Consider the following 23,755-nt stretch of genomic DNA (forward strand, 5'->3'; position numbering starts at 1 on the left):
GGAGCCGGCTGGCGCGTTGTCTAGGAACCACGTTGGTTGGTTGAGAGGTTACATGAGGAGCTGAGGTTGGGGATGGATTTGCTGCGCGTGGAGTCAGTGTCAACACGTGCGTGTTGCCAGGAGTTTAGCAATCTGGGCAGCAGGGTGGCAGTCAGGGTGGCACGATGCCAACAGAAGTGGACAGAAGTACTCTTTCGAATATCATGTCAACATTTTCTAAATCTGTGAACATTAATGAGGATAGCTCAGTTAGAGTATATTAAACAACAGGTCGTTTCGAGGAAGCAATCTGATCTGTTTGAAACAACCTTCTAGCCGTGCTTCAAAACAGCATCATGGAACACCTAATCAAAGCAAATAATTCAGTCGCGTTGTTCTCCCAGAGCACAGCAGACTCTGTGGCTAGGCTAGCTAGTTTTTTGGGACATTTGTGGTTGTAGTGGCTTCATCTGTCATTAAAAAAATATTTTTTTAGCGAAAATAAAAAATGTAAGCGTAACTGTTGTATAATCACAATATTATACTCGAGGGTGTGCGTTACTGTCATTAATGGCACTTCTGCGCTGCTTTCAGGACTCGCCTTCGGCTCATTCTTGCAGTAATGCAGGCGTGCCATTAAGGACAGCAATGCACACCCTCTCGTGTAATATTGCTTAAATCAATTTGACTAGACTAGACTAAAATAGACTAGATTTCTATTGTCCTCCTCACATTGTGCATATTATTTGGCATTTGGCCATGCATGTGACTCCATCCTGTGTGTGTGTGTGTGTGTGTGTGTGTGTGTGTGTGTGTGTGTGTGTGTGTGTGTGTGTGTGTGTGTCTCCTTCAGGTCTGAAGGAGAGCATGCGACAGGCGGAGCTTAACAACTGGTCTCTGGACGCTGCCCAGATGGCCGACCTGTGTTCTTCCATCAACCAGTTCTTCGCGGCCACGGGGGTCATCCCTCCGCAGGGGGCCCCCACCCAGCACCCGACCCCGCCGCCGCCACTGCTGCCCCCCCCACACCACCCGCACCCGGCCCAGCCCCACGGGGCCATGCACCCCAAGCACCCCAGTCAGCTCGGCCAGCACGGACCGTACAACCAGCATAATCAGCACATGGGTATGAGATGGTAGACAGCGTTTGATCCTAAAGTCAGGCTACTACAGTATGTCACCTTTTGAGGGGCGCTAGGCCCTTCTACATTGACATGGATGTCAACTGATTTGTAAAGCATCAACATCATTTCCTTGAGCGGTAAATCCCGCAACTTCCGCACTCACTTCACACAAGTGTGATGTCCTAACCTATGTGACTATGTCCTAACCTATGTGACTATGTTTAGAGTACCAGTAGGGGCAAAAGTGGCGCCAGAAACAGAGAGAGAGAGATAGTGTTGCACTGTTGCCTGCTAATTACAGAGAGAGAGGCAGGGGGAGAGCGGAGTTGCACCACTCAGTTCACACAATTTGAGTCCAGGGGAGGGTGTTACCGGTGATACTAATGAAGGCTCTGTTCCATTCTGGTCAAACAGAGTCAGCGTTTACATGGGCAATATGTATTCATTCAGAATGAATTAATTCCGAACAGAGATTCATAATCGACTGTTTACATGGAATGGAACCTGAATAAAAGTATTAGTGCTTTAGTCTAACAGCACTACTAATGGCAGACATGTGCAAAATAATGCATGTATTCCAAACTCTCAGTAGTGTTCGGAATAAAGTGTTTACTCATGAATATCCCGATTCAAACGGTATATCACCCCTCCAAATTGAAAGTTAATTTGGGTCAGACCGGAATGGAATATTCTAATCTATTCCAATTGAGGTGTTTACATGAGGATTTCTACTCTGAATGAGCAGTCCTTCAGAATACAAGAATATATCTGTATTATATCCATGTAAATGCATTTTTCTGCTCTGTGTAGGAGGAGAAGGCCAGCCTGCTAGGGGTACCTATGGGACAAGGCAGACCTGACTCCACTCGTCCCTGGAGTATTTAAGATGCCGCCAGCATCCGAAACGGTTGAGAAATGACAGAGTTACCGTGACACTATTTCTGTGCTCGGACCCAGGGACACAGCCAGGGACATACATAGCTGTCTATAGGAGTGGTTGCACCACTCAAAAAGTTTGAGAACCACTGTACACTAAATGGAACAGAGCCTTAATTATGCATAGAGCCCATTGCAGTTATAACAGACAACAAAGCTATCTGCCGTCCGCCGCACACCTGGTTTCTTCCCAGGCAGGTGCGTAGGCGACAAGACAGTATAGATAATAGGAATAATCTGGACAGATAAGACCCGCACAGCGCACACTGCCACTTATGACTTTAACCACTTGAACCCTACCATCTCTATTCTGGGCATGTCTTTATAGGCGGACATTTTGCTAAAATAAACAGACATTTGGCAAACATTCTATGAAAATAGCAGATCTACAAGCTCACATTGCGAAATGTTGTGAGCTTGTGAATCTGTTAAAAGCTAAATAAAGGTTTTCAACAAAGATATTTAGTGTAGAGATGGAAAAGTACAACTAGGATAGACCCTTGTGTCAACAAAGTAGGGTTTAATTTATCTTATTTTTTGTTTTGTTTTCTGAGCTTGCACCCAAAAACACCTGAACTTTTAACATTCAGTAGATTTTCTCTGGTATGGGGTTTTCTGGCTCAAACAAGTGCTCTGTTTTGCCTGTGGACTGTGATGTAACAGTCCACAAATCCCATAATATGACATAACAATTTGTCAGCAGATGTCACTGTTGAGGCCTGTTTGCCTGAAATTGAATGCAAGAAATTCCTATGTGTGTATACACAATGGAAAATAAAGGAATCTGAATCTGTTTTCATTGCAGCTGAAAAGGCTTCAGAACACACAGAGAAAACCACAGACAATCCACTGAATGTTCAAAGTTCAGGTTGTGTGGATGTAACCTAAAAGGAAAAAAAATGAAAATGAATGTCATAAAACCTTTAAGATTCCCAACGTTGTAGATCTGATCATAGTTGGCTCATGTATTGAGCTGCAGGGAACCAATCCAACAGCTTTCTCTCCCACAGGGAATATGTACATGGACTCCAGACAGACCATGTCTTCTATGATGGGCCCTCCCGGTTACCCCCACATGCCTCCCATGAGCAACACTGGTCCTACCATGACAGGTGACTCCTCTGTCCCCTCCCCCACCACACTGTTCTATGTCCTGTTCTTTTTATTGTATTTCAAATTAGAGAAGATATAGCAAATATCCCAAACACGGAAAACAGACCTTCACCCTCTGTTAGTATAAAACCTTACAAAACTACAGTATATGTACATTGGCACGTTGACACTCACATGATCAATCTGAGACCCTTGAGGTTCCAGAGTTTTGCCAATGAGCTTTACTGCAGGTGTTGTTGTGTGCACAGCTGTTTTTTATGCATTTCCACATTCACAAAACTTAAAACAATGTCACCTCAGAGTTATGTGATGATGAGCTATTGCTGTCAACTCCGAAGAGACAACACACAAAGAAGGATGAAATATTGTACTTTTTACTCCACTACAATTATTTGAAAACTTACTAGTCATTTTATAGATTTGAATTATTATTACAAAACACCATCCACAAACCACTTGTGGATGGTGGAAACGTGTGGTTGCCACTGCCACCACACAGCATCACTTCCAGCATTGGTTGTTGTGCTCTTGTGATTGGCCAAAGATCGGCATGAACTACGGCTATGGTACTGTTTGAGATGAGTGAATATTACGAAGTCCGCGTCCGCGGAAAACATTTGGGGGTCCTTGACTTGAAAACGTTTGAGAAACCTACAGCCCCCCTCTCAATATTTGTTTTATGTAAATTCTCTCTCTCTCTCATGTTGACTCTCCTCTCTCAGGTCATCCCAGCCAGCTGAGTCAGCAGCATCACATGCTTCCACCAGGTCACTTCCAGATGAGGCGGCTGCCCGCTGCAGATGACATACAAGATGACTTTGACTGGGACTCCATCGTCTAGAATAATACCTTTATTATACAGACGGAGGAGGAGCCGGAAAATACAGGCTGGAAGAGAGAGAGGCGTGAGAGAGGCAGAAGATGACAGGTGAGATGATAAACAACTGGCCAATCCACCCCCCAGAGAGACACGGAAGACAATCCAAGAGAAGAGAAACGGGGAGTATTTCTGTCGTTTGTTTTCTTTAGTGCTCTTTAATTTTTTTACTCACGAAACGGATCATCGCGAGTCTAAAAGACAATCATGAACAAAGCCGGGCTCAAAAGGATAACAGGGTGAGACAAGCCCTGATGTACACTACAGCTTTCGGAATTGTCTTGTCTCGATTTCCCCCCGCCACCCCCTCCCCCGAGACTGTGCCGAGTCTGCCAACAGGCTCACAAGTTGCCAAAGTGTTGTCAAGACGTCTGCGAAGGTCTTTTCTGTTGATTTATACTTGGTCGGGCGCCGGTGGCACGCAGTGATCACAACAATGATCCACAAGCCCAAGTGAGCTTGCAGATCGTCTATATCCAGTCCACAGCACAACCCGTGCAGTTCCAGTCCACAACACAACCCCGTGCAGCTTAGTATAAATCAGGCGTTATTCGTGAGCTGAGAGTCATGTGTTTCCAGCCAGAACGTCAGCACTGAAAACACATACACTTTAAAATCAGAGTGTTGTACATTCTCAGAGCTACAAATTGATTAATTTACGCTAGTTTCTGCAAACCAGACTTAATAGGAATTGAAATTGTACCCTTGCCACACGCACACACGCAAACACACACGAGCGCGCGCACATATCAGCAGTGCAGTATTAGCAAATACAGCTATGCACTTTCCTTCTTTTATTGATAATTTTATTTAATTTTATCAGTGATATTTGGCATCTACATGGATGTTAGTTTTATTGATATCAGTCGTGGGGAGGATTTTCTTTTTCATTAGACAGGAATAAAGACCCTATGACAGCAGAGGAACGCCACCTTGTGGAGCACGATGCAACTGCATCATGTTTAGAAAAGAGCTTAATGTCTTTCAAACAAACACTGGGTTTTGGAAGCAGCGCTTGCTTGCCAAAAACAGTGCTACACTTCATTATGTTTTCTTTCTTTTAGTAATTTCATGGTCATCTGGCTTAATTGATTGTACTGCGAACACATCTGCCAGTGTTAGAGGCTTTTTGTCTTGAAAGCCATCGGGGCCCATTAAGCACTTCTGTGGTGGTGAGAGAGAACAACAAAATGCAAAGTACGCCCCATCCGCGCTCTCTCTGTCAAAGTTTATTTACTAATGTTTCGAGGTTTCCAGAGTTGGTACGTTAATGTCGTTATTTGTGTGCGTGCGTGTTTGAAGGAACAGCCCTGCCAGTATCCATGGTGCCATATTCTCAGGGTCTTGCTTTCATCTGCCATATCCGAACAACTACTGTTCTGTGCAACTATATGTGTGAAGCTGAAGATGCTGTCCAGTACCTGTTCGCTGGTCTCAGTGAAGCCTAATTTATACTTTGTCCCACGACAGCGTCACTCACCGAAAAATCTGTTTATTCGAGTATAAATTAGGTTCGACTGTAGTTTAAAGATTGTGCCACAAACGAAAGACTCCCAAGTGGCACCACAATAAGCTAAATGATCAATTATACTGTGGAAATGTTCTTTATTCAGTAGCTCATGTGACAGACATTTGATGAGTGGATTAGACACGGCTAGACGTGGTCTTTGTTGAGGATTATAATTGTATTATCATTAACAGGTTTAATTGAGTTTTGTTTGTTCTAGGGTTGGATAGTGGAGCAGTGCCACGCACAATTGGAATGAAAATGAGTTCCAGGCCAGGTACAGAAGGTTGGTCATGATTTAAAAATGCCTCGTGTAGGATAGGGGAGGCAAAGCAGTCTTTGCACAATACCGAGTTTGGTAGCATCTAGCAGAGAAACGAGAGTGAAATGTTTTTCAAATGATGTTTTCAAAAAAACAAAATGAAAATTACAAAAAATCTTCCAGTGAGAGATTAAAAATAAAAATGTCAAAAGCTTTTTTTTTGTTTTTTTGTTACTGTGCTCCTTTAGTTTGTCTGTGTGTACAAGTGTGTATAGTCTTACATGATTTCCTTCAGCATACAGTTCCACCATTGGAGAAAAAGAAGAAAAAAAACCCTGAATGAAGCAAATGGGTTACTGGGTATAATGACAATGACAATGAAATATGGGACCTGAAAGTGCTCTTTGGCTTGAAAAAAGAGATCACATTTCATTGAAGAGAAAAAAGCAGCAGTTCATTGCTATTGCCATTCAATGCTGTATATGGGTGACCAGCATATCTATATCTTGTATGTTTGTTTGTTTGTTTGTTGTCGTCCTTGTAAATAACAGTATGTACTCCTCCCTTTGACCTTGAAAAACAAAGACTGATTTAAAAAAGAAAAGGAAAAAAAACTAAACTAAAAAGAGCAAAGGAAGAGAAAGTATTTTGTTATCCGTCCCTTAAAAGACGCAATCTGTACATACCTTGCGTATATTGTAAATAGGTGATTTAAAAGAAAATGCATTGGCTTTTTGTGTGTCATGAATATTCTGTGTTCGGCGGTTAAAATATGTTTCAGTGTTTATTAAAAATGTCATTGACCATTTTTACTGCACTCGCTGCACATTTGTTATTCTGTTGCATGTCGGCACGCTTCTACGAACTGCCTCGTGATGATGCAGCTGTGGCAGAGGTTGCTGCCTCCCGTACATGCTACTGTACGCTATGACTCAGCCTTGTCTTTTATTGCTGCCATCTCCTATAGCGATTAAATCTGAGCTTTATGTTCGAACCTGTCAGAGAGCCAAGACTAACATGTAACGGTTTTATGTAGTCCTCAGCTGTGCATTAAACCACAGAGAATCTTTTCACTCTGGGGATGAAAAAAAAATATATTTCACTATTGCTAAAGTGCATTTAGCTGCGCCAGCTGACAGCTGACAGCAGCTGTAGCAACTGCATCCGTTCCTAGATTACCGACACACTCCGAACCACAGAGCCCAAAAACAACTTCCTGATCCTAGGCTATGATTATGTAAGAAACAATTCCTGGACAACAAATTTGGGGAAAGAGCCAAGAGAGAGAGAGAGAGAGATTGAGAGAGAGACTCTGTTCTCTCCCTCATTGCTGGTTGTCCAACAGGTGTCAGGCTAGTGCCAGGCAACGGCTTGTTTGCTTTTCCTCAGATGTAAACTCTGCCGACCACCATGCTTGCCTGTGTGAAAGTCACACAATGTTCTAACTGTATTTATGGCTCCTTTTCATTGGGGTAGCCCGTTCAAAAGCCCCTCTGGTGGATGCCCGTCCACCGCATTATGTACTCCAGTGTCTCGTCTTTACAGCCATCCCGAGATGAGCGAGTTAACGGAGCCCTGAAGTGGCACTGTGGATTGAAGTGGCGACCACTCCTTTCATTCATACTTAGTCCCATGATAGAATCCGCGGCTGTTTGCGTTCGTTATTAGACTTAGAGATGAGATTGATTCAAAGGAAGCAGCCTCAATGCCCAAGCACTCGTTGAGTAACATCTGTTGGAACCGAAATGAAGTGCAGTTGTATTGCGTCACTTTGGCAGCTCTTAATGTGTGTGATTTATTGTATTGTCAGACGACTCCAAACATTGTTTACGCTTCCTTTCTCCGTTCATTTACTAGGCCCTATAAGTTTATTGTTTTAAGACGCTAATTCGTGTAAGGTATCCATGTTTTGAGGTAACTGCCTTGTCTGGATAAATATATTGGCGGTCTATTTATTTATATGACCGTGTGTGTGTGTGTGTGTGTGTGTGTGTGTGTGTGTGTGTGTGTGTGTGTGTGGTGGCGGCGGCGGCGCCGGGTGTTGGGGTGCAACTGATATTGCAGGGCTTGCAAAAAGGGAGGGCTGGTCGTGCACCGAGCGAGCGTGTCTCACACGGGACTGGCCCGTTCAAGGCACAGGAGGCTGGACCAGCGCAGACGCTGAGACCACCTTATACCACTGCTGCCCAGCCCACCCTCATACCCCCCCACCTGACCCCCACCCCTTCTCCATTCCCAGCTCTCTCTCTCTCTCCCTCTCTCTCTCTCTCTCTCTCTCTCTCTCCCACTGTGTGCCAGTCCCTCTCTCTCACCATTTCCTCAAAACGTCCAGAGAGCTCCTCTCTTCTCCTGTCCCGTCGACATCCTTCTCTCAGTCCTCTTTTCCCTCTCTCTCTCTCTCCTCCTCTCCAGGACCGAGCGCCTCTGGCCCCAGCCTCTCTATCCCTTTGTTCATTTTCCTCAACTAAAGCCACGAGGACCTCCAGCTTTCCCTCTTTCTCTCTCTTTCTCTCATTTACAACTTCTTCTCTCTGACGAGTCGTTCAATTTTTTGTGATTTTTTTTTACCTTCTTGATCTTCACGCCCTTATACCCTCTGGAGAGGCCTGCTGTGTGTGCGCGCGTGTGTGTGTCTGTCTGTGTGTGTTTGTGTGTGTGGCGCGAGTGTGAGGGCTCTCCAGTGTCTTGCTCTTTGCCCCCTGAACGAGGCTTTCGGCCGTACATCGTAAGCAGATCGAGGAGAGAGGTCTTAAGTTGTCATCGACAAGATGAAAGTTCAGCTCCTGCTCCTGGTGGCCCTGGTTGGCTCGTTCTGTGCTTTCACACATGCAAGTAAGTGCTGGCTTCCTTGTCCCTTAGTTAGCACACTGTGTCCCCTCAGTCTGTCTGCCTATGTCTCTCTCCCTCTCTTTCTCTTACAGTCTCTCTCTCCCTCTTTCCCTCCGTCTTTCCATCTGTCCAGTCTGCTCTCAGAACCAGACGCACGCTTTCCCACACCACACCTCTCCTCTAACTCACTCTTTGTCTGGCTCACACACCCTCTTGAGTAAATGGAAACCTTTTCGGCGGGGGTGTTTAAAAAAAGAAAGATTGTCTGTCTTATATAGGGAAATGCGTTACATTTCTAGTTTTTGTTTGTTTTATTTCTCTTAGAAGGGTATTTAATGCACTTTTAAGCTCCCGTGAATGTGATAACTGCCTCTTTCCTTGAAAACGTCTGGCAGTCAGTCTGTACCCATATGTTCCACTTAGCGGTGAATGAGTTTTTGGCTCGGCCCGGCCCGCGGATGGAAAAGCGACACATTGGCTGAGGGTGTTAATTCAATAAAGAGGGGGCGTCTCGGGGTGGATAGTCTGTGTCGATTCTAACAGTTAGCCAGCCCCCGCCCCCCCCCCCCCCCCCCCTCCTCCTCTCACCCCCGTCCCCCCCTCTCTCCCCCCTTTCTTTCTCTTTCTCACTGTCCCCCGTACCCCTGAGGAGGAGAGAGAGAGAAAAAAGGTTTGATTCAGACCCACGGCTGAATGTGATGTGATGTGATGTAATGTGTTGGAGGCTCTGCCGCCTCGTGCAGCATTTCAACATGGATTCTTGGCACTGGTCGGGACGGAGGAAGGAATATCCTCTTTGGAAAGCTCCCAAAACAGTGGTGCCCTTACACTGGAGAGAGAGGGGGGAAGGAGGTGGGCTAAAACTGAAATTTACACCCGTACATGTTTATTCCACACCCTACTCCCTCTCAATTCACCACCACGCCCCCTCTCTGTCTGTCTGTCTGTTAGGCTGTCTGTCGGTCTTTTCTGTATTCCTTTACATTTCTCTGCTCTTTTGTCTGTCTCTCTCTCTCTCTCTCTCTCTCTCTCTCTCTCTTGGTGTCTTTCTTTGTTTCTTGTTTCTTTCTCTCTTACTTGCTGGTTTATAGTGTTGCCCCAGAGGAAGCAGAGGGGGGGTGGGGGGCGCTAGCATTGAGTACATACAGCACACTGCAGTGTACAGCAGCAGTATAGCACAGCAGAGCACAGGGCAGGGCTGGGCTGGTTAAATTGCGTGTGTGTATTAATAGAGGGACAGGCTCTATATTTAAGAGGGTCATATGGACGGGACACACAGTATACGTGTGCCCCACCCTCCCTCTCTCATGTTGTTAGAGTTATAGACGCCCCTCTGCATGTACCCATCTTTGGCTGGGGAATCAAGCTTTACCACCTCATAACAAGCCCCACTACCGCCCGCCCACACACACACACACACACACACGCACACACACGCACGCACGTACACTACATGCACAGACCGTGATGGGAAAAGTACTCACATGTTTTACATAAGTGAAAGTATGTCCCTTTTCAAGTTTTCAAATGTATACAAATCTTTTCAAAATGGCAGTTCGTCAAGCTCACAATCGTGACACATTGTGAGCTTGTAGATCGGCTATTTTCAAAATATACGGCTGAAGTGGTTGTCTACATCTACAAAGTAACGAGTAACTAAAGTTTTCAAATAAATGTAGTGGAGGAGTACAAGTACAATATTTTTTCCCGATATGTAGTGGAGTAGAAGTAAAAGTACTGGAAATTGGAAATACTCAAGTAAAGACCTCAAAAGTCTACTTAAGTATACAGTACTTAAGTAAATGTACTTAGTTACTTTCCACCACTGCCCACAGACAACCGTGCGCTTGTAGATCGGCTATTTCCGGAACCCAACACCGCCACGCGACTAAGTATAAACCGGTCATATCTCTGACCCCTAAACCTTTAAATGCCCAAATCTGAACCCCAATCCCAACCTTAATCTGTTCCTCGTTTTAAACCACAAATTATGAACCTTCCCATTCTCTGGACAATGGTTCTCACAATGTCTACTTCTCAAATTCTACTGTACTATAAGACCAGCACACACACACACACACACACACACACACAGTCACACACACACACACACACACACACACACACACACACACACACCAGCCCACCACCATCCATCTCTCTACCTTCTATCTCACAACCTGTCATGCACAGTCAGTGTACAGAGGAACAGTACAGTCCCAGGGAACATGGAGGATGAAGAGAGAGAAGGGGGGGGGGGTGTGCTGATAGAGGCTGCCTCTATTTTTAAGCAGCAACCTTTACTGGCCAGAGATGAGACCCCCACCCCACCCCCTTTCCTTTCCAAAGAGGACTGCTCATAAAGTGCAAGGACTAAAACCGTAACTTTCCAGAATCTGTTAAAAAGCTTTGTTTTACTTTTCGTTACTTTTCGCTACTTTCGACTGTCTTTTTTTAAATAATTGCTTTAAAAAGTACAGCGGAGATTGACTTTTATAAAGCGTTCGGTCTCTCTGCCCACTTAACTCTCTCAGTCCCTGCATGCATCCTTTGAACCCCCAACCCCAGCAGCTCGCAGGCCAGCCCCTGTGCCTTGTAATGAGTTCTGTCTGCCCTCCCCCCCCCCCCACGACCCCCTCCCAGGCACATCTGTCCGCCGAGAGGGAGAGGTCAATGCCCTCTGTCCGTACCCACTTGTAAAAATGACTCAGATGTTGCGCTCACGCTCCAAATATGAGCCACATGCCGTCGAACACTTTACAATACCCCGTTGCTCGGGGAGGGGCCGTGAGGTATATGTGAGCGCACTTCTCACGTCACCCACAAAAAGGTCTCATTTTGGAAAGACTGCTAAAAAGAAGTAAACATGAAGAAAAATGAAAAAACGCTCAGTCATACCTCCGAAAAATTTCCGTGAGGAGGAGAAAGAACATCTGTTTACAGGGAGGAGGCGGAGGCCATTTTAGCTGGGAGTGAGCTATGTATACGTGCAAGCGTGCGTGTGTGCGTGCGTGCGTTCGTTCGTTTGCGTGTGTGCCCCCGGAGCCCAGTTGAAACTGTAGAGAGCTGTAGTAGTATAGTCATTTTATATTCATATATTTGGAGGCAGAAACCTGGCGAGAGTCTAGTTCGCTCTCCATTACACAAGAGTGTCACTTCAACAGCATGGACTTCTGAAGGAACGTATCCAGGCACTGGTCTGGTTGGTTCCCCTGAGCGTCCCCCCCATCCCCTCCACAGAGAGGTCTGGTCCCTCTGAGCGTCCCCCCCATCCCCTCCACAGAGAGGTCTGGTCCCTCTGAGCGTCCCCCCCGTCCCCTCCACAGAGATGGGTGTGTATGTGCATCTCCGTCCTCTGTCAGTCCCAACACGAATGTCTCACGTCTCTAGCACCTACGCACGTCACAGGGTGAGACATGGTGCGAGGAGAAGCAGAGGGGGGATAGAAATGAAAGCAGACTTATAGTGAGGCTTACACAACCACGAAGGTGTTTTATGACGTGGGAGTCGGACTTGTCGTAGCCACGGTCCTCGAGATTGGAAAGTAATTACGTTGGGAGTGAGCCTCTCGACATGTAATGCACGGGTTCTGTATTGTATTGTATTGTATTGTCGAGAATATTTGGCTGTGTTTGATAGTTTGATAGCTAAATAATAAGGCCAGCATCAGCATCGCAAGGATCAAAGTCATCTATTCAGTTGTTTGAGATTCATTCCACATCTTGGCTCTTCCGTTTTGGTTCAAATTCAGAAGTCAAGTGTAGAAATCAAGAGCAGCCCCCCCCCCCCCCAACCCCCGTCCTCTATTCAAAGTCCACTGGATCTATTGTTTGATACGGGCACAGTGCCAACTCCAGCCCCCAGTGATAGAGACCAGATGGAGAATGCTTAATGTCCCTCGTATCTCCGTTACGCTAGGAGACTGGGGTATGTATGTATGTGTGTGTGTGGCTGGCTGCTGTGGACCGGCCTTTGTGTGCTGCTGTCCGTGATAAGGGGCAGCTGAGAATATTCCACTCAGGCCTATCTCTTGACTTCTCCTACGCAAACTCCCAAGTGTTGTTCGGTCGGTGTGCGAGCGAGGTGAGGCGCGCCCCAAAGTCTCCATAAGCAAGCAGACTCCTACGGCCATGCGAGTGGGGGAGGTCAGGCCGGTCTGTGCCGTGCCGTGCCTTACCGTGCCGTACCGTGCCATAGTGCGCTGAGATGGGCGTCTATCTCTCACTCGGATGTTTCCCTCCCTCTGCACAGGGAAAACATTCTTGGGCTCCAAGGGTGGACGCGCTAACACGCAGACACGCACACAGTCTCACACACACACACACACACACATGGATGGTATGTGCAGATGGACCCTCTCCTGTCCACACTAGACATCTCGGTGAATAAATAGCACTCACACACAGTTCTGTGTGTGTGCGACGTGTGTACTGTATGTGTGCACGTGATACTCACATTAGTGCCATGTGTGCACAGTGTTAGTTTTTACACTCTCAAAGTAGTTTTGCTGTGTAGCCCCACGCACACACACACACACACCCATCCACAACACCGTGTATAGAAACTCAACATAAACACCCACGCAAGACACACACACACACACAGGCATGCATGTCTGGTATACACATGCACGTGCACACACACACACACACACACACACACACACACACACACACACATGGGGTGCCTCAGTGGCAGCTGATTGTGCAGGTGATGGATGTGTCTTGCTACTCCCTGCTCCTCTGTCTCACATTGTATATCTCTCTTACACACTCCCTCTCTCTGTCTCTCTCTGTCTCTCACTGTCTCTCTCCCTCTCTCTCTCTCTCTCTCTCTCTCTCTGCTTATCTCTCTTCCTTTCCCTGCCTCTCTCCACAGTGATAGCAGGAGCCTCCACCTCTCTGATTTATGCACTTTATAGTTTCACGTTGGTGTTGCATGCCGTAAATAGCAGATATACAAGCTTAGCTGCACAACGCAGACAAATCCGTGGCACGTTGTTGTGAGCTTGTAGATCTGTACTGTAGATCAGCTACAGTAAGTATAGCTGAGGCTTGCGTCAGGCTTCGCTGTCATTTGCCGTGCTCTCTCTCTCTCTCTTTTCACTTCTCCCACTCTTTTTCACTCGCCCTTTTGTCTGCCTGCAATGCCTTTTACAGTTCCTGCCCCCCCCGCCCCCCCCCCGTCCCCCCATAAGGAGCCTGTTTAAGGGGAGTTTTGGAGCCAGTGTCGTGCTGGGTCACAATCGGTGTCATCTTTTACGTTATGTCTTAAAAAAACCTTTTTCTTTACCGACAGGGTTTTCGTGTGTGTCATTTGGTTTAAAAGTTACAACCAGCTTTCCTTATTTTATTCATCTTGTTGGTTTTATGCAGTATTAAATTGTTCTATATTGTTTCGAAAGCAGCTCTGTCAAGAAAGGTTGCCTCTCAAATGCAGTTTCCCCAATGTTCCAATGAGAATGTTTTCATCTTCAATGTATTTATCTTTACATCTTCTCTCGACTTCTTATTTCATCTGGTTCTTTTGCCCCTCTCTCTGTGCCTTATAATTATTCCTACTGGTCGCAGTCAGTATTATGTGATCTGGACAGACGTATATAAAGCCCAGCGGGAGTGCCACTGAGCCAAACGGTTGATCTACGAGCATAAAATCACGTGTTCTCCCCCCCCCCCCCTCCACCCCCCCCCCCACCCCTCTCACAGGCGCACACACCCACATGCTAACCCCACGTGGTGTACATGTGCGCATACTAACTCGCGTACATTGTGTACGTTTTTGACCACTCGCACGCGGGCCGGGCGCGCACGCACGCATACTGTACGCATACACACACACACACACATCTGCCGTGTGAGTGGAGAATAGCATGAGACAGTAAATCAGAGACAGAACAGGGCCTGTATTCTGGGAGAACAAGGAGACAGAATATAAGTCAGATAGCGGAAGGGACGAGGGGGAAGCCATCCGGCTCTCTGTTGCTTAGGCTTTAGAAACATGCTGTTCCTTCACAGCTCCCCTCCTAGTCCAACCTCCCTCACTCTCTCTCTCTCTCTCTCTCTCTCAGTGGTGGGAAAAATACTCGCATATTATACTTAAAGTATATTAAATATGTACTTCAGTAAACCTACGGTCACAAAAGAAAAAGATTATTGACTTCAAAATGTACTTAAGGCACCAAAAGTTAAAGTAATCATTGTGCAGAATGTCCCATTTAAAGTTTTCAAATGTAAAAATTGTCTTTTGGAAATAGCGAATCTACAGTACAAGCTCAAAATGCATTGTGACACATTGTGAGCTTGTAGATCGGCTATTTTAAATGGCCGAAATAGGGCTGAAGTGTTTAATGTATGTTTTGTAATAATAATCCAAATCTACAAAGTAACTAGTAACTAATTTGTTTTAAAATAACTGTAGTGGAGTAAAAGTACAATATTTGCATCTGAGATGTAGTCGAGTAGAAAATTGGAATTACTCAAGTAAAGTACAAATGCCTCAAAATTGTACTACAGTACTTAAGTAAATGCACTTAATTACTTTCCACCACTGCCCACTCTCCCTTTCTCGCTAACCCCGCTGCCTGACTCTCCTTTTCACTTCAGTGATCTGCCTTCACGTCATGGACGTTGAAAGCTATTATGGTTAAAGATCATCAATTATAATCAGTTAAAATCTGTCAAAATAGAATAATATATGATTCCCACTCCCCTGTGTGTGTGCGCACGTGCATGTGTCACTGCTTGGACAGTGGAGACTGCATGTCTATGTGTAAGTAATTAGTGTTTGGGAATAGAAACAAAAACAAGCTTTTAAAAAAAATACAGCGTCCCCCCTCTCTCTCTCTCCCAGAGGGATGCAGCTTTCTCCAGGCTTCAACACTAGGCAAGCAACAGGCCGATCCCTAGGGAGTGGCAGGGTCACAGACGAGAACTATAAGAGAGAGGAGACACAGATTATTAAAGGAAGGAGTGGATAGAGTAGAAAGTGGGGACACGCAAAAAAGATGAAAGAGAGAGAGAATGGTAGAGAAAAGAAAAAGAGAGAGCGAGAGGGAGGCAGAGACAGTGGGCAGCGATCCTGGCTCTTACTCATGGCTGCAGCTGTATTAGCTTGGGCCGCCCAGCACAGTGGGAAGGAAATACTACTTAGAGCTAATTGTGGGTGCTGCAGACATAATACAGCAATTGTTAGCGGAGGCCTGCATGCACAAAGCTGGGGGAGGGGGGGAGGGTGCGGGTGGCGGACATGAATACACACATAGCAGCAAGGCCATTCTCACTGAGGCTGGGAGCGCTTTATCGCTGCACGCAGACATTCCAGACAAACAAGGCCGGGGTCCGAGAGAGCCTTCAAAAAGCCCCCTTCACTGCTCTTTGCTGCGGGGAGGCAGAACAAATGTTTTGTTATATTTACCACCGCCTGTTGCTAATGAACAGGCCAGCTTGCAACAGCAACACTGGTTGTCGGACAGGCCAAGACATTCAGAGTTATTTTTACGCTCGTGAAGTATTCTCTTATTGCAAGTATTCCCGAACAATTGGGACAAATTTGGGATGGAGGGAGCATGATGTCACATGCTAAGTTTAGAAGACCACTCATTTCTGGTGCCGGCAGTGGGATAAGTTCTAAGGAGGCGAACTCGAAGGCCAGAGGGCTTTTTTTTCGGGGAGAAAAGAAGAGATTTCAGGCCAACATCTTGCCAGTGGAAAGTTAACCGTAGGCCATAATTTTGGTGCCACACTGAAATCTACCTCCTTAATTTCGGAGGAGCGCTGTCCAGGCTAAGCTTTTAGTTGTGGCTTGGAGGATGTTGAATGTTGGGAGATAGGGCTTGGTTATTGGAAGGGAAATAATTAGGTTTAACTCAGGCCCTTCGCAGACCAAGACTTGATGAAAGACACAGGGATAAATACATGTCCTCATACTGTTGAACCAAGTGACAGACTACATTTTCCCTGCTAGCAAGCAGTCTCTTAAGCTAACAACCCTGTGTTTAAACGTAGCCAAGATGCATAACCTTATGTTATCACCGGTAATTAAGACAAAAAGTAAATGCTCAACTGTAGTTAAAGACAAAGTTGCCTTGCATACCAGCTTTGAAAGGTCATGAGTGACATTCTTCAAGGTGTTTTTTCTAGAAAGCGTCAACAAACTCCCCTGAGAGGAGGATCTCCTTACTTCCTTAGATTGTTAAAGAAATGGCCGATTGGTTGGTTGGGTGGTTGGGCTTCTCACACAATCAGCCCGGCCCATCAACCTTCTAATCTACCCACACAAGGCCACATACTTTAACACGTTCTCTTCCTCTTTCTTAAATCATGTCTGCCATGCATGCCTTCCTGCGCGCACTCCCATCATCCAGTGAGTAACCGCCATGGCAGCAGGGCCTCTACAGGAAATGAGGCAGAGGATGTGGCATGTGAGCGGACGTCCACGGAGCCTTAACGGCATGCAGGATGGAGGAGCAGGCTGGGTGGTGTGGGGTTCGGGCGGGGGAGAGTGGGCGGTTGAACGGAGGATGCGTGTACGTTTATTCAGTCATGGGGCGTAGTAGCAGCAGCCGTGCCGTCACTTCTGCCACGGAGCCATGATGAAGGGAGGAAGAGAGGAGGAGCAGGAGGAGGAGAGGATAGATGGCATGGGGAGCAAAGAGGGTCATCACTAGAGAGCAGGGAGGAGAGGGAGAGAAGCATGATGCCATGTAGGAATGCGAATAATTACCTGGTAGTTTTTTTTATCTGACTTCAAGTCTATCTATCTTCCCTATACTGTATATGTTCCTGTGTGTGTATCAATATGAGGGTATGCGCATGTAATCATCAATCATCGTCTTACCCGGAGGTTATGCAGGAACGCCTATGCTGACTGGCAAAACAAATCTTCCTGGCCTGGACATCCCATACATACCGAAAAGTCCTATCTGATTGCATTAAACAACGTTAAACTCAATTTGCCACTCACTTTGCAACTCAATTTGCCACTCACTGCACTCTATTATCCATATAGCATACATAACACTAATCCATCATGACCCATCCATCATGCACCTGTCAATTGACCTCCAGTATCTCCTGTCCTCCTTACCTCCTCCACAGGCCCCACGGAGCTCCCTGAGGAACTGGGAGGAGTGGCCACAGATGCCGCTGAGGTGGTCGACGCGGCCCCCGCTGAAGTCACGGAGGCCATGATAGTGGAGGAGGAGGCCGTCGTCACCGCCGCGCCCGAACCCGAAGCCGAACCCGAGCCAGCCGCCGCGGAGGAAGTGGTGACGGAGGCGCCGGCGGTGGAGGAGCCCGTGGCCACCGAGGCTGCCGAGGCCGAGGCCGTACCGGAGGACGTTGCCGTGGAGACGGAGGCGCCGGCCGAGGTTACCGAGGCACCGGCAGCGCCCGCCGAGGCCGAGCCCGAGCCCGTCGCCGAGGAGCCCGCCGCCGAGGAGCCCGAGGCTCCCGCCGACCCCGCTGTGGACGCCGAGGTGGTGGAGGAGGACGCCGTGGAGCCCGAGGGCGAGCCCGAGGTGGTGGCCGGCCCCGAAGTGCCTGTGGAGACAGATGAGGCAGTGGTGGTCGAGGAGGGCACAGAGGGTGAGAGATGGTGTGGGTCGTTGTTGGCATTGACAAGTTGAATTGGGGTTTCATTATGCTGGAGATGTTTGTTATTTTATCTATTCATTCAAATAATGCAAACCACATTCCACTACATTTATTTGAACCCCTAGCATCTCTATTCTGGGATGACCTTTCAGCAAAAATAGCTAATTGTCTACAGTGACAAGAAAATACACTGTGATTCTGATTTGTAATTGTAACTGCTTGGAATGACTTTTACGGGTGCATTTTTGCTCAGGCGCCAAGTAGTTGATTTTCATGATTAAAAACAGCTCAAAACCGAGTTTTTTTGTGTTCCACAGAGGCTGCGAGTTCCGGTCAGGTAGTGGGGATTGTCATCGGTGCATTGGTGGCAGTAGTTATTGTCATTGCTGTGGTGGTCGCCTTGGTGAGGAGGATGGGCAAATACTCGTAAGTAAATCACCTATTTCTCACAGACACTCGCACGCATATACTGTATACAAACACACAGCTACAGTACACAAACATTTCATGAGCAAAGACCACACCATCAGTCAACATGTGTTTAGCGCATTTATTGAAAAAAACTAAGAAAGAAAAGGAGCGTACTATGTGTGGAAGGGAAGGGTGTTGAATGCGAGAGCGAAAGGGAGTGAAGATGGTAGAGCCCAAATCGTAGTTTGTCTCACAATGGTGTCAGATGCAAAAATAGCAGACCAACAAGCTCACAACAAGTGCGTTGTGAGCTTGCAGGTCTGCTATTTTTGCATCTGACACCATTGTGAGACAAAGCATACATTTGCCTTCAGGAGACCATTTATGGGAGAATGGAAGTGACGTGATTGAGGTGTGGTTCCTGTTCCTGAAATTCTGCTAATTATTACCTCCAAATGTGGAAAATTGTAGTAAAATTGTTCATTATACTACTTACTGCACTTGTTTATGGTCAATAAGACGAAGTGAAAAATGTAATTGAAATGCACTGAATTATTGACTACATCCGTCTTTTCATGTAAGCATGCTTAAGTACCGGTAGAAGCACCCAGCACAGAGATGACAGCCTTATTATCTCTGCTCTTACCGGTCCATTTTTACACTCTCTGAGTTGAATTAACAGTGATTACCACTGATTGCCTCTTGATATGGAGTGAACACATGCGTGGACATTCATGCTTTATTTATACTTTGTTGCAGGCCAGCGTCTCATGCCGGATATATAGCCGCCGGTTTACAAGCACAACGTGTTGCCTCCCGATGCATTGCAAGCTTGTAGATCACCCATTTTCGGCATGAGACTGCGACAAACTATGAATCAGGCTTTAGTTTAGAAATCTCTACGACGGAATACCTGAAATAACAGCAACAGTGACGTAATGGGTGCTGAAGAGAATGCTGTTCACTGTGATAAGATGAACTCTCTCACCCAGCTCAAACTGCGAACGGATTTTTTTTATTTTAGACCATACTTGGTCTCCATGTAGGGCTGAATGCATTGCACTGACGACCTTCCCTCATGGGAGTAAAGGAACAGCCAACTGTATTCCATGTACCACACAGTATACCCACCCCCCCTGAGAATACTGTAATACTGTCTACATGGATGCTAGCATGTGATGCTAACGGAGAAACGTTTTCTATGTCACAGGTCTCCCCCTGCCAAGAACAAAAAGCCTTCGAGAAGCCTTTCTGTAATTTTGACTTTTTCATTGTTTTCCCCGGCTAATCCTTTTAACCCCTCAACTACCGTGGTCCAGTGTCACAGACATAATAGCGTAACACAACCCGCCTGTCGCAAAAGAAAATAAAAAACAGACAAATAAGCAAAAAACAAACAAACATGTCAATCTGGTAGGTTGCTGCTTCTTTGACTGACACACGGCCTGATGATGATGATGTCATTGTCCATTCAGTCTGACAAGTTTCTATTTTGCCTACAAATTTAGCTTCAATTCAGTAATCTGCCTTATATGCATCAAGTGCATGTAACTTGTGCATGCAAGTGTGATGTAAGTGCCTTACATCATCAGCTTACCTATACTTTTGATTTGGTGTAGAGGGAAATACAAGAAGATCTATAGAGCCCTGGGTGACTTCGGTCAACTAAGTATATAGGGTGTAGAATAGATACTAGTGTCTTCGACAGTGTCATCGGCCACAGGGAATTAATGTTGGTTCAAAGCAGAGCAGCAACACACTGAAGCTCTGTCATCTTAAAATATTTCGTTTTTTGTTTATCGCCTAGAACTAATTCTAAGAGTGTCTCTACTGTTGTTGTTGGTCTTATTTTGCAAAGGTTTATCAAAGAACATACCGCCTACAGCTGTGAGCTGACTTAAGCTACGCTCAAAATGGGTAATCATATGTGTTCAGTAAACCAGAATTTAAAAAAGAGTTGTCTCCCTTAATAAAACCTTATTAAACACAATAGCCTTTATCCAAGCCTAATGGCAATGCCTACTGTTTGGCTGTTCTACATGTTTGACCTTTTAATCCCAAAATTACAAACTACATTTTTGGATCTCCCCCCCTTTTTTCTCCTTTTTTTTTTGATGAGTAGCACATAATGACACGACATTAACCACATGAACCCTAGCGTTGCTATTCTGGCGCGAACATTTCAGTAAAGATTGCAGATCTACAAGCCCACAATGCGCTGCATTGCACATTTGCAATGTGTTTTTGTGAGCTTGTAGGTCTTCTATTAGGCAAAGATATTTGGTGTAGATGGAAAAGGCACAGGGCCTAGTATAGACCCCTGGGGGATTCCTGTTAATACATACTGTATGGGTTTATGTGGCTAATAAAACAGCTCCTTGAAGTTAACTTTGATTATATACAAACAGATAACACTAGAATTTATTTTATTCCCTTTTTTCCCCCTCAACCATCAACGGACATTCAGACTGCACCTGTTATTGAATTGCTGTTCTCTTTCTCCTAACTATATTCCACAGCCCTTGAGGAAGAAGGCCCCGAAAAAGGAAGAGCGCTCCAAGTTCTGGAAATTCTGAACTACTGAACTGTGATGTCATTTCCTGTCGTTAAACAAGCATGCCTACCAGCACTAGTCTAATCTAACCAGGATTCTGGACTGTTGCCAAAAAGAGGGGGTGGGAGGTTTGTGTGTGTGTATGCGTTCGTGTGTGCGTGTGTGCGTGTGCGCGTGTGCGTGTGTGTGTGTGACTGTGTGTGTGTATGTGACTGTGTGTGACTGTGTGTGTGTGTTTATGTCTGTGTGAAAGGTAGAGAAGAAGTGGCTACCTCCAGTCCCCCCAACCCCCTCTCAGAAACCCCTGGAGTCACTGATATAAAGGGACTCTGTCACCCCCCCTCCTTCCCCCTCTCGGCCTTATACCCGACAGCCAACAAACCCATGGACAGAACAAATCAAGATGGCCACAGGATGCCTCGAAGAATTTCACAGCCTTTCTCATCCATTAAAAAAGTATGTAAGGGATTATCTGACTTGTGCTAGAAAAAAAAATACTCAAGGTTTTTCCTTTTTTTGCAGTGACTCAGATTTGCATTTGAGTCAGTGAAAAGGACCTGAACAAAAAAAAGTACGAATTTGAAGGAAATGATCATGAAAACAAAATAAAACGAGATGGAGGCGGGACAGGAAGCGGGCGAGAATGTTATGAATTCCATAGGATGTATATACCATACAAAGGGACTACGCATAGTCTACAGTTAACGACTTTCTCACATGTTTGCGGTTGCATTATTCTAAGCATTTTAACACACCGTACGTACAGTACAAACAGCCTTTTGGTGTGGCTATTGTTGTCATGGCCAACAAAGGGCCATACGTTTAAAAACACCCCCGGCAAGTAAGTCCCTCTGCAGAAGAAAGGAAAATTGACAAGTTGGCCAACTGTATGAAGCACTGTGTGCAGAGGTTGACCCAACATAGCACTCATGTGCTTTGAGGGCTAGCGAGGGGCTTGAAGCTAAAAGAAAAAAAGAAAAAGAAAAGGCACCCTCATTTGCGAGAGTAACGTGACATTCTGCCTGCTTTAACACTGCCATATAAAAACCTAATACATATCTGTGACATTTAGCAGAAGGGTTTGTGCCACTGTCTCTGGTATTCCCTGGGTAGTTAGGTGGATTTTGACATTTTGAAGTGCATTAATGTGAATTGACTGTACCTTTTTTATATTATATATAATACGTATAATTAACTGCCACCCATTCCAAAAAAGAACAGCTTTCGACAATATTTGGTTTCTCTCTCTCCCAAACATGTTCCATAAGTACATTTATCCACAGGTAGCGGTTTTTGTCTGGCATAGTGCTAGCATTGTCTTTACGATGTAATATTCATAGTACTTCTGTTAATAGTTAGGGTAGTGTTCCAAAACAACTAACCGCACACAGTCTGGAACATTGAGCTCACCCCAGAACGCATGCACACAGGAAGACATTTCATGTTGCACTTGGTTTAGAGTGCACAGTATTAGGCAGCAATGCCCATTATGTTTCTGTTGTTGTTTTCATAATTGTATACATGGTCATTAACGGGTGTACAAATAATTCAGTCTTTGCTTCGCTCCGCTTGCTTTATGAACTCAGTTTTAATATGTGCACTGAATGAGTGATGTAATGTTTAATGAATAGGCTTTAGACACTGCAAATGTTTGCGACGATGTCTGTTTTTGGTTTCCTCCCCTCTCCCCTGCTTTTTGCCACATACTATCAACTCTAGGTCTTTAATTCTTTCTTTTTTTTTCTTTCTTTTTTTTGGCTCTGATTTGTTTGAAACATTTTATTTAATTGCAGTGTTTTTGTTCATACTGTTTCAATAAAAAAGTGAAAACACTCCACAAAATATTACATGAGCTTGTTGTTGTGAGTTTCCTTTGGGTTTGTTATTACACTATGTCTTCAACACTGTCAGCAATTACATTTTGTAGACAACATATTCTATAAATCCTCTTCTATCTTAACTAAATAGACCAATACTTAGACAAATACCGTTAAATTCAATCTCCAAGTGAAGTGAAAACATATTCATTAACCACCTTTCACAGGGGCAGCATCCAGTTACCCTCTCTGATTGGCTCATTCGAGCATTGCATAAAATTAAAAACACACATACACCTCCCTTTACTCACAAACACCACCAAATATGGTCTCCAGGGGAGCATGGCACTGGAAGATACAGCCCCGGACCGTTAGGTCGGTTGAGCCCTTTTGACAGTTAGGTGTGTTTTTTATGTCATGTTGTGGAGTTTTTCATAAGGCGCTGTTAAGCCAGGGCAAGGCTCCAACAGTGGGCCGTGAGTTGCACAGAGATACCCTGTGTCTGGCTCTCTCTCCTCCGTGTGGTTTTAGGCATGCGGCCCAACGCCCAGCACCCCCAGCCTCAGCCACGCCGGCAGGCTTCACAGCACACTTTAGCTCACTCTCTCACTTCAGACTGCTGGGAACAATGGAGTCTTTTGAGAGGGGCAGATGGGGAAGCTACGGGCCATGGCTGAGAAGCCGCTAGCCAGCAGCAGCAGAACCCCCCCCCCCCCCCCCCCCCAAACCCCAAACCCCTCTCTCTTTCTCACT

At 45.7% G+C, this 23,755-nt stretch overlaps 2 protein-coding genes across 6 annotated transcripts in view; both read left to right on the forward strand.

The window, feature by feature from the left end:
• The window catches only part of LOC308315311 (forkhead box protein J3-like), a 72,589-nt gene extending 65,561 nt beyond the window's left edge, over positions 1-7,028 (forward strand). For all 4 annotated transcript variants that reach the window (XM_080763239.1, XM_080763236.1, XM_080763238.1 and 1 more), the window contains 3 exons: positions 833-1,105; positions 3,050-3,151; positions 3,875-7,028. In XM_080763239.1, the coding sequence (XP_080619365.1) occupies positions 833-1,105; positions 3,050-3,151; positions 3,875-3,993 (494 nt within the window). In that variant the 3' untranslated portion in view covers positions 3,994-7,028. The remainder of the gene's footprint in view (positions 1-832; positions 1,106-3,049; positions 3,152-3,874) is intronic.
• Positions 7,029-8,084: 1,056 nt separating this feature from the next.
• On the forward strand, positions 8,085-23,032 carry pdpn (podoplanin). 2 transcript variants are annotated; one of them, XM_080764178.1, is made up of 5 exons: positions 8,085-8,630; positions 17,723-18,211; positions 18,538-18,646; positions 19,842-19,884; positions 21,151-23,032. In XM_080764178.1, exons 1-5 carry the CDS (start codon positions 8,567-8,569, stop codon positions 21,205-21,207), a joined length of 762 nt encoding a protein of 253 aa, XP_080620304.1. In that variant the 5' UTR covers positions 8,085-8,566; the 3' UTR covers positions 21,208-23,032. The 2 variants fall into 2 exon arrangements, with proteins under 2 accessions (XP_080620304.1, XP_080620305.1); XM_080764179.1 differs by lacking the exon at positions 19,842-19,884 and having other exon boundaries at positions 8,092-8,630.
• Positions 23,033-23,755: the final 723 nt, after the last annotated feature.

This window comes from Protomyctophum bolini (genome assembly GCF_963924005.1).
Source record: "Protomyctophum bolini genome assembly, chromosome: 5".
Taxonomy (NCBI): Eukaryota; Metazoa; Chordata; class Actinopteri; order Myctophiformes; family Myctophidae; genus Protomyctophum; species Protomyctophum bolini.

Excerpts from the sequence above, each read along its gene's own strand:
- pdpn (XM_080764178.1), top strand. The coding sequence starts at position 8,567 with ATGAAAGTTCAGCTCCTGCTCCTGGTGGCCCTGGTTGGCTCGTTCTGT. Across the intron at positions 18,212-18,537 it reads GGTCGAGGAGGGCACAGAGG|AGGCTGCGAGTTCCGGTCAG; the intron begins GTGAGAGATGGT and ends TGTGTTCCACAG. Across the intron at positions 19,885-21,150 it reads AGCCTTCGAGAAGCCTTTCT|CCCTTGAGGAAGAAGGCCCC; the intron begins GTAATTTTGACT and ends TATATTCCACAG.